The 18,054-nt window shown below is 36.9% G+C and overlaps 1 protein-coding gene across 6 annotated transcripts in view; it reads right to left on the bottom strand.

The window, feature by feature from the left end:
* Nucleotides 1–18,054, bottom strand: part of GRM8 (glutamate metabotropic receptor 8) — a 315,303-nt gene that overhangs the window by 169,723 nt on the left and 127,526 nt on the right. For all 6 annotated transcript variants that reach the window (XM_036400684.2, XM_036400679.2, XM_036400680.2 and 3 more), the window contains 3 exons: nucleotides 3,498–3,633; nucleotides 1,544–1,698; nucleotides 461–598 (listed from right to left, as the gene is read on the bottom strand). In XM_036400684.2, coding sequence (XP_036256577.1) covers nucleotides 461–598; nucleotides 1,544–1,698; nucleotides 3,498–3,633 — 429 coding nt within the window. The remainder of the gene's footprint in view (nucleotides 1–460; nucleotides 599–1,543; nucleotides 1,699–3,497; nucleotides 3,634–18,054) is intronic.

Here is an 18,054-nt window from a genome sequence, read left to right as displayed (position 1 = left end):
ACCTTCATCCTCAAACACGGTTGGTAAACCAAATAAGGAGTTCAAGACTTGACCTATCATCAAGACCTCAATAGTTTAAACATAAATTTAATTTTCACTGTATATACTTTAGGGTTAACAATGAAAATTACCATGATGCACACACTTGCTAAAAAAAAAATATTGACAACTACAGATAGGGGGATAGAGGAGGTCATTGAAAACATAAATGGAATTGAAGCACTTGCACTGGTCTTTAATAAAATCTGTACTATCGTTGTATTTGTGCAAATTAACAACTAAATTTCTCATACATTGTCCATGATTTTTTTCTTCAGGTTAAAAAAAGTCACACTTTTCTTACAACTCAGCAATATGCATTGGAGAACTGAAGGGAGACAGAAAAGTGATGAAAAGAAAGCAGCTCCTTTCCGTCACTCCTATAAACAATTTACAGATAATGTTTTACTTTCACAGTTACCTGTGCATTTCTTGATATTGCTATTTCTTTTTCCATGTGATCCTAACTTGCATCCAAAATTTTCCTCCCAAAATTCTGCAAACCAGACATTTCTTCGATTGTTAGCAAGTGTTCTGCTCCGAAAATATCTATCAAATCCTACATTGAAGAGAAATGAAAGAAGCATTAAAATATGATACTTATAAAAATAGTATAAAAATATAAATTTAAAGACAATATCAGATTTTTTATAACTATAAGAACAAGAAAAAGCTTTAGACACAAACTATTTTATGAGCATAGTAGCATCTAAGGATTGGACTTCATTTCAAGGCCACATAAAATCATGGGGTAGCTCTTTGTTGAACAAGAGGACATCCAGGACACCTATAATTCTGCTTCTATTTATATAGTTAATGACACCAGTTGAGAAACTAAACATTCTTATTTAAATCTGGTGATCACCAGCCTTACCCCTGCAAAGCGGTCATAATGAAATCATGATTAACATATCCCATCTGGATTAGGTCCTTACAAGTATTTCCCTGTGGCTAAATTCTCTATGTAACCTCAATAGTGTTCATTTTCCTAACCAATTACCAGTTTAGCACACTTACCCAAACATTAGAGATGTTACTATATCCAGTACCCTCACAGGAATAAGGTACTGCAAACCAACTTCCACTTCATCCACCAAGTAAGAATCTTTCTTAATACAGTAACTTCTTAAAGTAAGTTTAGGAGTGGAAAGCGGGTCACAGATCAATCTCCTCCCCAGAGAATAATCTGATTCATTATCATTCATCCAATATTCTCTTTATTTGTCCCAAAGAATGACCAGGCTATGGTTAAGAAGCTCTCAACTCCAAGTACCATCATTATTAGACAATTACAAGATTGCCTAATTGCAGATTCCACATCTCCTCATCTCAACAGATATATTAAATTATTGTTGTATCAGGCCAACTCAGGTAACTTGTTTGGAAAGCTTTTCCTGAATTCGCTGTAATCAATGACTACATGATTTTTAAATTATTGTTAAAGAGATCTAAAGTACTTAAATTTTGACAGAAAATGAAAGGTTTGTGCCACATGCATCCTTACCGTCTATGGATGTTCTTTTAGGTAGAATGGTTACTGCTCCTTCAGCAATCTCCTCCTGCTGCTGGACTGGTGAAATTTTTGACCCCCAGCTGTCTGAGCCAATCCAGAGGAAATGTCCAGACTGATTAGCTTTTTTGGCTGCTTCCAGTACTCTCCTGCAAACAAACAACAAAAGACCAATTAAACAAATTCCATTTACAAAGAACTTGAGAAACCCAACATTTATTTTGGCTATGCATAAGCTTACAATAATTAATTAAGCCATCATTTTCACAGTCTAAGGCATATTCAACAACAGCTGTAATGAACTCACGATACAGTAATATACAAGTTAATTTGTTTCATCTTTCGCCATTTTTTTCTCGTATTCTTATTGGCTTCTTCCTTTTCAGTAGCCAAATAGCTATCTATTAGCACTTCTCTCCTAGGAGATAGGAGAAGTCTGGAACTACACAGAATAAAGGACCAGTACACTCTATAATTACAACTCCATTTCTTATCATCAGATTTCCAAGAATTTTTACATAGTATTGTGGTGGTTTGACAGGAAATATGTTTTCTGGGATGCTGTGGTCAGGCCAATGGGTGCTCAGATTTTAATATTGGCACCTAATGTGGCCATTGGGACATTGGGTCCGCCTCTGAGAGCACGGGGTTAAAGCAGGGCTCTCCCCTGGGAGGCTCTCTTGGGTTCCGGTCAGGGAAAGGTTCAGAGCTGCCCTGCCCGGCTGCGGGCTGGGCGGGGCAGGGGCAGCCATGGGGCCGGGTGAGGTAGGCCCAGGGGCAGCCATGGGGCAGGGTGAGGTAGGCCCAGGGGCAGCCATGCGGCCGGGTGAGGTAGGCCCAGGGGCAGCCATGCGGCCGGGTGAGGTAGGCCGGGCCCTGGACAGAAGGGAGGGGAAGGCCCCTGCAGGATGGAAGGGTGGAGGAGCACCAAGAGGCATCGGGCAGCCACCTCCTCCCCCCAGGAGAGACAGAGAGAGAGCCTGTGCCTGTGCTTGTGCCACCTTGAAATTCAATAGTGGCCCCGGACGAGAAGGAGAAGGGGGGGGTGCGAGAAGGTGCCCGGCAGGGCAGCCATGGGAGTTCTGGACAGACAGAGCCTCAGATTTTTAACCCTTTTCTTGGATGATGGAAACCTTACAAATGCTAATCCTCCTGGAGCTGAATGAGAAGAGAGATAGAGATGAGATAAGAGGAAATGGGCCACGAGAGAAATAGAGAAGAGCTCAGGTGGAAGAGATGATGGAGTAGCTTATGCTGGACTCTTTTTGTGTAGCCATGGACAGAGCCATGTTTCCTTGTGATACAGAGACTGCATTCTAGGGGGAGGCAATGCCTCAGGACCAAGAGGGTTCGGTGTGGGTACCCCTCGGCCCCAGGGGGTGAAAAATATGGGGGGGACAGATGTCCCAAAGTTGAGACTGTGCCTTTTTGGAGTGGGAGGAAGCATTCTTAAAAGTTGACCGTAGAAGCAGCTCTGGTCCGTGTTCAGTGGTGAGAGCGCTGGACATGAAAGGAAGAGGTCACCATTAGCACAAGAAGGACTCCTTCTCCTCTTGATGAACTGAGGATTGAGTATTCTGAAGGGTGGTGCCGGACCGAGAGTCGATGATTTGGGGGATGTATTGTATTGGGAATTTGGTGGGGAGGAGGAGGAGATGTATTTGTGTATTTCATTTTCCTTGTGTGTTTCTTTTTTTTTTTCCCTTTCCCTTTTAGTTTAGTTAATAATTTTTTTTTCCAAGTAGGAGCCTGCTTTGCTTATTCCTGGTCACATCTCACAGCAGAAACCAGGAAGAGAGTATGCTCATGGAGGCACTGGCATTGTGCCAGCGTCAAACCATGACAAGCAGTGAATCTGAAACTTCTTTGTTAGTCTATTTTCCACCAGCCAACCAAGCATCTTTGTGAAGAGGAACATCTTCAAAGCACAAAATTAATAAACAGGCACCTAATATCATCTTCGTTCGCAAACATGATCACTGCTCGAGCATTTGGAGTTTCCAACAAGCGCTTAATGATCTTTTCAAATTCTCCTGGTCTTGGTTCGCGAGGGATTTTGAGTGACTGAGCAATGCAAACACCTCCTAGGAAAAATTAAAAGGATAAAAAAAGAATTTTAACACAGTAAATATCCACACTTCAAAAAATTCTCAGCTAACCAGGCAAGCAGACAAAGCAAGGTGCTAATCTAAGATACAACAGCACAGCCAAAAGTAACATTATCTATGTGTTTCAAAACATATTTTGTACAGGCTTACACACTTAATGCTGCATTAAATAGTATAACACAATTACCTGCTACTTTATATTTTAAGTACTTTTTTCAACAACATTCTGAGACCTGTTGTCAAGCACCACACTGGCTCATCTGGACTGAGCTCCCCAGACCTACCTAATCTATGGCAACTGAGAACCCAGCCTTGCCACAGCACTGCATTGAGCCATGGATCCACAGTTTTACAGTCACCTTGTGTTCATGATGTGGCTCTTTGGTATCAGGTACTGTCACACACCTCTGCTTTGTCAGCAGAGAGGATGTAGCAGAGAATATATACAGATCACTTTTAACTGTTATTATGACATTCTTAAATGAGTTGCCTTAATTATTTTAGAAGCTGTAATTGAATGTTCTAAATTACCAATCAGCAAATTAACACAAACTGAGAGATTACATTTCTTCCTGACAGAGGGTGCTGATTGAAATCTTTGCATTTTACCTGCCAAGTAAAAAGGGTTGATTTCTACAGAAACATTATGATTTCTTATAGCTTTCATAGACCAGTTCAGGGGAATCTCTACTCTCCAATTACAACACTGTTATCTGTGTTTCTGCATGCAAGAGAAAAATTTCTTAACCCTGTTTCATGAATCACTGGGTCCATATTGCTACCAGTTTCCAAGACCATAGGTGATCTTACTGATTGCTTGCTGATTTGCTTATTTTAATTATTTTTTTCTCTAAGAACTATTGCCTGATTCTCATCACTACATCTAACAACTACCAATGATTGTTCTTGAATTTTGTTATTCCAAACATAAGAGCCTATTGGAGAAAAATCTAATCACTAATAAACCCAGAAAACTAAGAAAATGAGAAAATATTTAGCTCTGACCAAAAGTAACAAGTTACTAGACAAATGCAAGCAAATTGTACATTTTGTATCCCTACATCTAAATACTTCTACACTGAAGATTGTTTTCAGTGTGAGTAAGAGTGTGTTTTTAAATAGACGTTCTATTTTTAATGAGTTTTAAAAGAGGTACTCTGTTTTTAATGAGTTTTTTTTTAATGTTCTATTTTTAATGAGTTTTAAAAGAGGTACTCTGTTTTATTTATCTTCTGATGTATAAGATCATTTGAGACACATATGTTTCTTTGCATTAAATGCAGTTAGTCAAGTAAAATCACAGTTAGATGGCTGTGTTGTGTATGGGGAGGCTTTCCAACATTCTGATCCATCTTGTTCCTCCTATCAAAATTTTAGAATTTTCTTTTTCCAAAGTACTTCACCAATTAGGTTGATGAACACCTTCAGTGGCAGGATTTGAACACAAACAAGGGTCCAGCCAGGTGAAGCTTGGCGTGTAGTTTAACATGAAGGTGTTACCAAGGTCCCTTGTGTAAGCTTTCTTAAGCTTAATGTATTTATTCTTTAAGAAAATTAAACGAAATAAAGGTATGTCTGGAGTATTTTTCTTATTTTATTCAAAAAATGAGAAGGAATGATTCAAAATTGTCCCAAATCTGTCAGTAATTAAGAGGCACTAGGACAAAGCACTTTAAGACCTGCTTTAACTTTTTGATCAGCCTTGATTTGGTCAGGCAGTTGGATTACATGATCATCATAGGTGCCTTCCAACTGAAATATTCTATTCTATTCTATTCTATTCTATTCTATTCTATTCTATTCTATTCTATTCTATTCTATTCTATTCTATTCTATGTAATATTTTTAAAATGCTGGGAATTCATTATCAGATTTTGTTCTGCCTTTGCAGAATCTCATTGACTTCAATAGCTCTCTGAACAGGCAAATCCTAAGCTTGAATCAAGTTTAGACATGGCATAAATGAAACATGGAGTTATCAACTGCCAGTGTAAAAACAACAACTGTCAAATGACATCACCCAGTTTTAGTAACAGGCAAGCATATCACCTTTTCAGTTATGCATCAATTACTTGGGATGTTTCATTATTATTTTATTCGATTGAGAAATTCATTCCATAGTGCAGGCTTGTCCTGAATTCTTCTCTGCTTTACATGCAAGAAATAATATTTGCAAGTCAGAATACCTACCATTTCTAACAAAAGTTGCTTGTATATAGGTCCTTACCATCCATAAATAGCACAACAATATAACATACATAATTTACTCTTATATGCTATGAAATGGAATATAGAACCTTTTTATGGTAACAAATTTCTTCACATTTTTACAAATATCCTGTCTCCCCATGACGGAAAACTAATTTGCCAATAACAAATAAGCCTTTATAGCAGATGATCCTTATATTTACCAGGTATTTTTGAAAATCCAGCAATGAAAAATGGACACTTTACTGTGAAAAGCTTTAACCAATTATCTAAGCAGATATTAGGCTATAGTGATAGACACTTCAAAGTCCTTTACTTTCTTTCTTAAGTACCAGTGCTGAAATGTAAGAGAAATATTTAGCAGATATCCTGCAAATGTAACAATCAGCAATTCACTGTCAAAAAAAAAACGCTCAAAAAAAATTACAAGCTCTCAGCTGTCCCCAAAGTCATTCAGCACAAAAAGTAAAACAGATCTTAAAAATGATATAAAGGAATAATTTTTTACCTCATGCATTTTGTAAGTGCATTTTTCAACTACTTCTACTCATGCAATGGCCCTTACGGAAAAAAAAAATCATTCTACCCACATAAAAATCAAATGCAAATATTATAAAATGCATGAATATAATAAACTAGGTACATCCATCTACAATATTTGTGAAATGGATATCAAGCAATGAGGAACTGCAGTATCTAAAAAGGCTATTTTCAGTGAAAATAGTGTAGAAGAAACATCATTCCATCATTGCAGCAGCAAGTTCAGTCATGACTGTACAGTGTATCTTGGCATCTCTGCATTGAAGAATGTGTTAAGTACTACCAGGAACAAAATAAAATGCACTTCAGCCTCATTGCTACATTTATAATTGACTGTGAAGGCTATCTCCAACTCACAAAACACTTTGTATACATCCTTACCTATATATGGAATATGCAACTGTTGCTCAAAAAAATAACAGGATATCAATTTTCAACTAATGATGAATTGCTGGAACCACAAAGGTATTCACAATATTACAGTGTCTAACCTCTTGGCACCCTGCTGCCTTTGAAATCTACAGCCTGGGCTAAGTGCCCAGACACAGAGAGAGATAAGCCTTGGAAAAGGATTCCTATGAGCCAGCAAACTAAATAAGGAATAATTATTCCTTCAAAATAGGTTGCAGAGGTACTAAAAGGACAAGTTTAAGGCTAGTAGTTAGGATTAATCTTGTGGAGTGTGAACAAAAGAGAGATTTCCCCAAATCAAGAATAAATAGGGTTTGCGAACAGATGTCTCATACATGATACCAATGGTTTACCACTTGCTGCAGAGGTGCCAAAGGGCAGATGGTTCAGACATCTAAGATCTCAAGAGACTTTATAGCTCTGAATTATATGAACAAATTGTATTTCACTCCATCAGCATTTCTGACTGACTTGGCATGATGACTGCTTGTCTCTGTTGCTAGTTTCTAAGATCCTTCATTGTCTGGGGATGTACTTTAAAAGAAAATGCATTGGTCTAAATTTCCCTTGGTTAAAATGATAATAAATATAGCATTTGTATAAGGAAATGAGAGCTAACTTTCCTCTTACTGAAAAGAAAATTATATGTTTAAGCCCCATCAATTAAAAGGACCTATGATGAGGCTTCAGAGAGTGCTGCACTAAAGTTACAAGGAAAAGAAGGGAGAGAGCCAGACAGACTAATTTCAGGTAACTACTACAAACAGGCATCAGTAATTGTACCCACTGCTATGGTATCCATTCCCTAATTCATATATGACACAGGAGGTGAAATTAACACTTTGCATCTATCACACATTTCAAAGACATTAAGAGGGCACTGAAGGAAAGTAGCTCTTTGCCTACTGTGGAGGAAAATAAAGTCTTACCACCAAATTCTGCTAACCCTCTTTCACCTGTTTTCAGATTTGTAAAGCCAAGGTTGTCCTCAGTCAGCCCAGAGCTTGATTGGAGGAATAAAACAGTCAATATGAACTACCTTGTGTCAGTGCTGACAAGGATCCATTTGTCCTCTGTCAAGTAGCTATGAAGTGCCATAGCCAGCACCTGGGGCAAGGGGATGATAAAGAGAGGGAGAGCAAAGGTGGGAGCTGGAAATCAGGCTCAAGGCAGGAGCTGTCTTATTCCTGATAAGGGGCTCAGTCCAGCCACTCCACACCATGGTTACAGCTGGAAATTCATGTGCTTTTAAAAACAGACCTGGTAACCAGACCTGGTGTACAGCAACACGCTTTTATCTATGTTGAGATAAAATAACATCTTAAAAAATTTGTTCCAGGCTAGGCTTGCTTTGCTTACAGCTACTCTGTATAACACAGCTTGTGGGAACACAGGTTATTACTAAACAAACAAACATAACCAAAGCTAACAACAACAAAAAAAAAAGTTATATATTTGAAGATATTGTCAGTACAGTGGATAAATAACCCTTTTTTTGGTGGTCTAACAACAATGAGACAAATGGAAAAAAAAGGATGGATAGGTAGTACCCACATAATTTTAGTAGGTAAACATAATAATATTTATAATCATAAATACTGATTTTTGCCTGTGTGGGTTTTCAAGTCACAAGATGTTGTGCTGATTGTAAACCATTAAATATTCAACTATATGAACATGTGTCAGAAGATGTTGAAAGTGCATTTGGAAAATAGCAAGTAGACTTGGTAGAAAACTTGTACAAACAAATTAATTTCCTGAAAAAAGGACTGAATGGTGAAGCTGAATGCAAATAACAGGGCGGAATTGTCTCTCACCGCAGCTAGGATTCAGCACTACCTTATGGATCAGCTAAGTAGGTTATATAACAATGGTGCCTGGTTTTGTACTGAAAAAGTTGAAAACAGGTTTTAATTCAAGTGATCACTGCTGGGACCTCAATCATATTACTCAGAACCATTTTACCCTCTAAACTATTTCTCCACATAAATATAAATAGCCTTACCATTGTAATAGGGAAGGGATGAAGCTATGCACTTTGACAATCTATTTGTTAGCATAGAGGTGTACCTCACCTGACTCAGTACACAGCATTGCAAGTCAATTATTTATGAGAGCTTCATCACAAATCCCATTGTTCCTGAAAAAGCTCAAGACAAATAGCCAGGCCATATCTGGGATCCAGTCCTACCTGGAAGGAATTTCTCAGCTGCCTCCAAGTACATATGTCCTTTTTTACTATGAGTTATAGGTCACTGGTCATTAGGCCAGCAAAATTTTAATGTAGGTCTGTGGAAAGTTTCCAGAACACATTACAGAAATATATGAAGGCAGGAAAGTTCCCTTTCTAAGAAGGGGAACAGATGTCAGAGACTCAGAAGAAGGCCCAGCAGGAAACACCTTTGAGACCCACAGGGTGCTGCTGCAGGCAGACAGAGCCTCTGTCTGATGGAATACTGAACATTTCTGACAACAGGACATGACACAGAAGGACATAAGGAAAAACACACAAGTGCATTTCTCCTCCTCTTCCAGTCCTTCCACTGGTTATATTGAAAGTCTGGAAAATCTAGACCCAGTTATATTGAAAGACTGTTCCAATTGCCAGGAACCTAGATCAATATGAAGATTAATTAAGAGACTAAAAACAACAAGATGGTCCAAACTCTAGTTCTGTTGACAAAAATCAGAATATTTATGCCACTTAGTGAATCTATCAAGACATTCTTTTGAAGCCAAGAGTTCATTATTCCTCAAACTTGGATGGTTAGAAATCAGAATGTTAAAGAAAAGGTAAGTGATTTTTTTACATGGGACTTTTACTGGTGGTGATAATCAGTCACTTCTAGCAATTATTACTTAAACTAAAACCAACCTGCCATCCTCTTGTCTGTCCCTAGATTCCTTTAAGAATAATTTTCTAGAGTATGAGTCAACAGGGAGCAACACCTAGGAAGATATAATTACAAGTTGAAGGTAAAATTTCTCAAGCAATAATTCAAAATTAAATGTTTCCTTAATGCCAAAGTGCTGTTGCTGGGAGGTCTGAATGCAGCCATGCATTTTATCCAGAGCTACCTTTACTTAACTACCCCAAGAAATTATACTCTCACTGATGTCACTGTGCAGACTTCAGGGTAATTTAGCTTAAAGAGTAAGAACCTGAGCATTCAGCATGCTCTGTGGTTTCCCCAAAGCCAATGCCATGGCATCTTGCCTGCTATTCATATCCAAATCTGGTTAAATAAAATCCCATTCCAGTGAACCTCCTTTGTTGCAGTCACAAACTACCTGTGCTACAGAAATAAACCAAACTCTTTTCATTTCCCCAGATCACCAAATACCTCAGCAAAAAATTCACTGACTTACTTCTGCAAAGGCAGTCAATTCTTCAGCTAACAGTGGCTATACTTTTTGATGCAAGATAATAGTAAAAAAATATTTTTTTTAGAAAGTAACATTAACAGGAATTTACTCTGAATTGATAAAAGTGGCACTTAATATCCAACACACTTAAATATAATGGAGGATTTTTTTATAACCTTTGAACAGACAAATACATTCTGCATTTCAAACTCATATATTGGCATCTTATTTCCTTCACTTAAGTAAAACTGCATCTCCTCAAAATCCCTTAATATTTTTGACAAAGATTTGTTTTATTGCACATGCAGGTTGGTGATCATTTTTCACTAACATGCCAGGTACAATTATGAGCTTTTCTACACAAAACTAACAGCTGTTAAGAGATCAAAGTCTCCCCTTTTTATTAGTGTTTAGAAAAGGCTTTTTAGCAAAGGGTTTATTGCTGGGTCTTACATTTTCTTTTGTTTTGTGCAAAAAAAAAAAATTTAGAAAGCATTAAGCAAGACCATGAATGAACACACTACATTCTGATGAATACAACTCACCCATTCCTTTGAACCTGTTTCTCACATTCCTGCCTGTACTCACAGGCATACAGCCATGCATATTTCACAAGCACATGTGCTCCCACAGATCCTTACACTGTGGTCGAAGCAGATGCTAATTCTAAAATGGAAAAGGAGAGAATAATCCAGCTCTGCTGCTACATGAGACCACTGGCTACTGGCTTCAGTCATCAGAGTCAGTTTCTGAGGTAACATGAAACAGCACAGATCTGCTATTTTGCACTTCCATTCTGAAAAGTAAAACATTGTCTTTCCATATACATTCTTTTTTCTTCTCCCAGAAGAAACAGTTCTAAATGTAGCACTACAGATTCTGTTAACATCAGCATCTGATGGAAAATAACTGCAAAGAATATTCCCACCATTTCCAGACCTACAGATTTAATTTTTTTTAAGATTTGAGAAAAATAAAACCCAACCTACAAACAACACATTTTTTCTCCTTTGACTTTTAGTGCTATTTGTGTAGATGAAAGCCAACTTTCACAGCCTGAAAGTGAAAGGCTAAAAGAAAAATCTGTAGTGATGTTTATGAATGGGTAAAATCACTTAGCCACTCAAAAAGCTTCTGAAAAGAATGAACCCTGGGAGGCTGTGAGAGAGGATGTTTCCTCTCCACAGTGACTCCATAGATAATTACTTCATAAAGGATATGGGATGCCCAGTCAAACTCCAAAACAGCGTAATTGAAATAGGCCTCCACTTACATTTACTGGTCAGATGTTGCAATGCTTTCAGAGCTATGTGTTTTTATCATCACAGTGGATAAAGATATTTCCCTCTGGGGAAGCATTGTTCTTGCTACTTGCAGATTTAGAACTTGTAGAGGCATAATATGAAAAAATAAATACAGTGTTATTTTCTGTTTTCTGGCTACATGCCAGTTACAGCCTTAATGAGGAAAGGAGACCCTCTATATTTTGGTTTTTTGGTTGTTTTTTTTTTTCCTAAAGTTCTGGAGAAATTTCTGGTTATGAAAAGAAATTTCATCAAATCTAAAATATTTTCAAGTTATGCTTTTAAAGTAACATCAGTGCAGATTTATATAAAAGTAAATAGCACAAACTCAAAGCCTGGCACATGGTTACCTAAAGTATTTTCCTCTAAAAGTAAATTTGCTTAAAAATGGCCCTAATTCTTTCCTCCATTTCTCTACACTTCCCCATATTGATGGGCCTGACTAGTTGCAAAGATTTGGATTTGATATTCTGGGTAGTTGAGATGCTTATAGCCAATTCAAAGACATTCTAGAGAAGGTTCAGACATAAAAATCATCAGTTCACCTCCAAGTATAGGTCCCAAGTCACAATCCACAAAAGTTCATAGAAGATTGTGAAGATGACACAGGAGCTTATAGCATTCTTTATTAATATGTTTAAGCAGGAAAATAAAGTCCACCACAAGAAGGACTGAATTTTCCTAAAACATTTATTTCTAAATAAATATAATCTTTCTTCTTTTAGGATACTTTGCTCCCTGTGACCACTTTAGTTTAGCAGTTTTTATTCCATTCTCCACCTTGTTTATTTTAAATATTTTACTGGTGTTATAAAAGAGAGTTTTCAGTTAAGTTGTCCTGGGTTGTCTGATTTTAATAGTAGGCTACTATCCTATTTCTCCCTTGGATGCTTCTTAATGCTATAGGGGTGTTCAGGAATTGTACTCAGGCACCTCCTTTGAACTGAAATTGGGGAACCCAACTTTTAATCATGCCTTCGAAGAAAAATACCAGGTGTGATTAATGTTCTCCTCCTGAAACTTCTTGATCTGCCTTGGGAAGACATTCCTCTTCTTTGTGATCATAAAATTATCCCAGTTTTCCTGTATTAAAAAAAAATTAAAAAGCCCTTCTGCTTTTTGCTATCTTCAAGAAGATATGTAGCAAAATCAATTTTTATCTTTCCTCATGTATTTCTGTAACCTTAAAGTTCAATATGAGGAATTTATTCTTAAAATTAGGTATGTGTTATTTAGATAAGGTTATCTCTATTCATCCAATATTTATTTTCTTGTAATTTGAACTATCAAAATGGTTTGCATATAAAGAATTGCTTAACTTTAATGAAGATAAGTCTGAGTTTGACTAGGGATGTTTGAGCTTGAGTGTGACATTCAAAAAAAGCCACAACTTGGAAATTTAAAAAAAAATAGCCTCAAAAAATAACAGTCATCTAATTCTTTTTCTGAAACTGCAAAAAGATAATTCTTTTCTCAACATGAAATTATACACACAAAATTCTGAGGAAAATCAAGAAAAGAACACTTCTGACATGAAATCTTGTAGGTAAACCTAATGCCAAGAAAGTAAATATGATATAGATTCACAGTCTCCTACAAACAAATGTTGATGCACAGGTGTAAAATGGGGTTTACTGCATAAAATCTCTACAGAGCCTACAGTGAAGTTAAGCCCTTGCTAACACTATTCAAGTGCCCATTTGCAACCTGGTGCTCAAGAGGCTTTGTCTTCTTCCATGGAAATTTTCATCAGGAACCATGACTTCAGCCATGCAGGAACAAGCTGAAGTTTCCTTCTAAGTCATTATTATCTTACAGAGATAACATCATATATGAGGAGCTCTGCTCATCAATTAGACCAAAAGAGTAAGGGACAATTTTCAATATCTACTTTGGCCTCTTCCACTCAAGGGTGATTAGAATATTTTTCAAATGCCTAGCTTAGCTTTTGGAAAGGCAGTTTCATTAAAAATGAGAGATTTTGACTTGTTTGAAAATACTTTAAAGTATGAAATGACTTAGTGGTTGGCTTTCTTATTTTAGCAATATTAAAACATTAAGATAAAATGATATTTTTTCATGGATAGTTTTGAGGGTTTGTTACTTGTTTGTTTTTTTTTAACTCAGTACAAAATAATATGTCAGCACTATAGAGTCAAAGCAATTAAATACTTGAGGAATAAATGTTTTATTTTCTCTGTGTATTTCTGAAATTTCACAAAACAAATTTCAATATTTAATTTCTTATTAGTATCAGAGTTTTCAATATAATGGAAATACAATTTCTCAGTGGTTGCATATGTAGTGAGTCAAAGAATGCTACCCTGTAATGTCTGGAACAAATGGTTTCCATGAAGTGTACCTAGTCAAAAAAATAAGCATTTCTTTCAGGCATGAAGGGTCTCCCACACTACTATAGAACTCTCTGAAATTGTTTATAATATTCTTTACTTAAAAAAGTCCCTCTTAATCCATTTAATTTTTAATGTTTCTAACTTCAGTTTGTAAACAACTCAGTCTGGTTTTTTCACCAAAACAGATGAACAGACATCCACCTCCTTCATTCTTCCAAACACACTAACTTGTATGTTATTAAGTTTTGTTATCAAGGTATTTAAAAAATTAGGAAGGCTGGCTTTATTTTGTTAAGTATCTAGGCTGCAAGTTACATGTCCAAAATTCACATATCTATATATATCCATTTTGATGTTAGCTACTAACTATTTATCTGACTTCAAAGTTCTTTGAGAGCTGCACACTTGGGTAAAAACACAATTAGGGTCTAAAAATATTAAGGAAGTTTATCTGCTGACTTCTCATCGTTGTAGGTAATAAAAAAATTGAGAGAATAAAGCTAAATCTTTTCTATTGCTTCAGGTCTTTATGTTTCTTTACACCAGCTGAAAATATAGTGATATTAAGAATCAGTAATACTTCTTCTGTAACACAGCAGTAAAATGAAGGAGTTAGTGACTCTGCAGCCGTCCACATATATAAACTTACAGAAGCCTACCTTAATTTTAAAAATGTAACTGAATTCAAGTTGGCTACACAGATCCTGTAGATTTAAGAAAGTTTGCTGCACTGTCTCTATGCATTTATTACCAAGGGCCTTCTGTATCTCTGCATTTAATAATAAGTGGTAAAATGTCTCTTGAGAAGAAGTCCAGGAGTGAACAGATCAGCTAACTGGCATTTCCTGAAGCATGTTGGGATAAAGGATTAGCTGAATTCATAAAGGTCTAGAGGAAAAAAAAAAAAAAAGCATTTGGACAAAAATTACTAACCAGGAGATATCCTCAGAGAGCTGCAACAGGCATGAGAATTTAAAGCTGAAGGAAGCCACTGGAAAGTGTTCAGAAGACCTATGTGTGCAATCAAAGAGAGATTGCAAACTGAACAGAGGCATGTAAGCCATGTAACAACAATGTAGAAACATTGGGACAAGAGTAAAAGCAATGAAATGGTTTTAATTCTGGAGTATAATAAATGCTGAAAAGGTACTTGCCTGTTCTTGGACAAAAGATCCTATGTGCATGCATCAGTGCAGGTGGCTCAGTGAACAGCTGCAGAGACAGCTTCAGGTTGAGCTCTGGGGGCAGGAGCCTGAGGCAAGAGGCAGTGAGCTGGTGCCAACCTTCTGCACAACAAAGGGCATGGGGACCTGTGTCGCTGCCAGGTGACTCGGCACTCAAAATATAAAAGGTAAGGAATCCTTGTCTGACTGTGGAGTGAGCATAGGGTGTGAAGTAGGACATCCAGGTGGTCTGACAGTGACTACCAGAGAGGTTCTGGGATGGCCAGACAGGAAATTTAACTTAACATATAGAATAAATTGCAGAAATACAGCAGTGTTTACTTTTATTGAATATCTAATTACATCTGGGTTGTTTTTTTTTTTTGTTTGAGGACACAAATATCAAAATAATCTTCTGAATTAATCCTACCTTGTAAATGATACAGCAGACATATACTAAGGACTCTGGCTAGGAGGTCTGATGAGTTATCTGATACAGATCATTATTTCTGTAACAGTGGGGATGAACTTGCCTTAGTGGGAAAGGCCCAGGAAACAGAATCAAATGTTATGTAGTATAATAGTTGTACTAGGACAGGATTTAACCCTACCTATTCTTTTTTCAGATGCTAGAAACATGGCTTCATTTTCACTAACATCGTGAAAGGAACAAAGGCTCTACACATCAAAGTCAGAAAAACATGGCAAGAAACGTGCTATGCATGCAGGGAGAAAGAGAAAAACCTGCTCTTTCCATGCAAGTGCACAGCTAATGTAAAATCTCCTGGAAAGAATGGCAGCCAGTGGAAAGAAGAGGATTTGCTCTCCTAGTCCAAACTTGGAAAGTCTCAGCTAGAATATATGGATCCTACTGAACCCCATCCAAGCTGCTCAGTGATATCAGATGAATGGTTGCAACTCTGTCCAGAATTAACACTAAAGTAAAAGGGAAACCTAGATACCTCTACTAATGTAGCTATCAAATGGAAGAAAGGCTTAAGACATGGAAAACAAAACAAACCCTAGGAGGATGGCTGGACAACAGTTTAATCCTTTCCACAGAGCAGCACTCTTCTATGTTTTACTTGTAAGTAAATGATGAAAACTTGCAAGTGCTCATTTCTATCTGATTTAATATTAGAACACTCCAGATCTAACTCTTTTCATGCAAATAATACCTGTACTACAGCAAATCATCATTATCTGTAAAAGAAGTGGAAGGCAGTGGTTGCTTTGTCACAGATTATGTATGCATGGAATACAGTAAGTGACAAAAGATGTCTGCATTTCACCCACTTCTAAGAAAAAGTCTGATAGATCCACCACATTTTTTAGAGAATGAGACAAAAAAACATGCCAGCAATGACACAAAAAATATAGTCACCATGTACAAAATTGCTTTTATGAGCGTTGCACAATAGTGGACACCATTAAGCCATTAATACAAGATGATATAAAAGCCTATTTCAGTGTGCATCTAGTCTCCTCCACATAGACCTTTGATCAATGGATTATCTCATCAAGGGCCTGAAGGGTTTTTCTCTGTCTACACTACTCATGTGATCACATGGTTTCAGTAATTTGAGACAATTCATCATATGTAACATTTTTAAGCCTCCTCCATTACGCTTTCCTTTGTCCCAAAAGCTATCAAAAATTATACTGGACAAAAATCTATTATTCATGGAGCACTTGTATGTCACATATTATAAAAGAAAAATACAGAAATACATGTTTTCAAAACTAATTAATCCTGAAATGTAATGCCCATCAAGTCTGCCAAAAGATGTAATGGGGAAAATGAAGGTACTTAAATTTACTCTGGGTTATATCTTGAATAAAAATATATGATTAGCCCCAAGGACTCATGAGAAAGAAACTCTACCTTGCAGTAACAAAAAATCCATTCTATTTTTTGACAAAAGTAGCAAGTGAGGATAAAAAAAAATGAAGATAACATAGAAGGCAAAGATAACAAAGCAAGTACTGGAGAGATGTGCTGCAATCACTCATTGTTGAGTGCAGTGCACAAATAATAGTGCTGATCCTAAAACAAAATCTTTGGCAAATGTCTACTGCTAAAATAATAATACACCTTTGTTTGCAATGCTTTATGATTAATCATTGTCAAGTTTTGAAGTGGAAAAAAAAATAGGAATGAATCCTTTGTTCTCCAGACTTCCAAAGAACTTTCTTGCTCTGCTTATTTAAAGAAGTTTCCCCAGTGAAATACATACTTCTGCTATAAGAAAAAGTAAAGGAACAAGAGTCTTCCAAACCCTTCATAATAAACTTACTATAAGAGTTTGCATTGAAATTTTCAAGTTAAATGTGTATTTTCAAATCCCAGAAGAATTCAATAAAAGTTACTAGAAATTTAATTTAATACTAGAAAGTATTAAAATTTTTACTTTTTCATATTCTGATTTCTGTTAGAAGCCAGAATAGTACAACTTTGAGAATGTTTTTCTCTATATTAGAAAGATCACAATCAGCCAAAGATGTAGGAAGTTCCACTGGATTCAGTGTTTGAAGAGAGAGACAGTATCCCTTTCCCACCATTTAGAAAGTTGTCAGTGATGGAAGGATGGAAAAAAGGAAATAAATTTCAATTGTGCGCAGGTTTTGGCTGGAATAAAGTAAAATTTCTTTGTAGAAGAAATTTCTTTGTAGACTTCTTTTGTAGAAGAAATTTCTTTGTAGACTGTGCAGTGCATGCTTTGGATTTAGGACAAGAATAATGTTCATTATTGCTGAGCAGTGCTTACTCAGAGCCAAAGACTTTTCTGCCTCACATCCCAGCCCCACCAGATGAGGCTAGGGGTGTACAAGGAGCCGGGAAGGAACACAGCAGAGACAGCTGACCCCAAGTGACCAAAGGGGTGTTTTAGACCATATTGTGTCATGCTCAGCATATAGAGTTGGGGGGCAGAAAAAAGGGGAGGGGCATTTGGAGGGATGGTTTTAGTCTTACCCAGCCACTGTTATATGTGATGGGGCCCTGCCCCCCTGGGGATGCCTGAACACCTGCCTGCCCATGTGAAGTGGTGA

This window comes from Molothrus ater, chromosome 5 (assembly GCF_012460135.2).
Source record: "Molothrus ater isolate BHLD 08-10-18 breed brown headed cowbird chromosome 5, BPBGC_Mater_1.1, whole genome shotgun sequence".
In the NCBI taxonomy this organism is placed as follows: Eukaryota; Metazoa; Chordata; class Aves; order Passeriformes; family Icteridae; genus Molothrus; species Molothrus ater.
The sequence above is the reverse complement of the archived record's forward strand: the minus strand, read 5'-3'. Positions and strand labels throughout refer to the sequence as shown.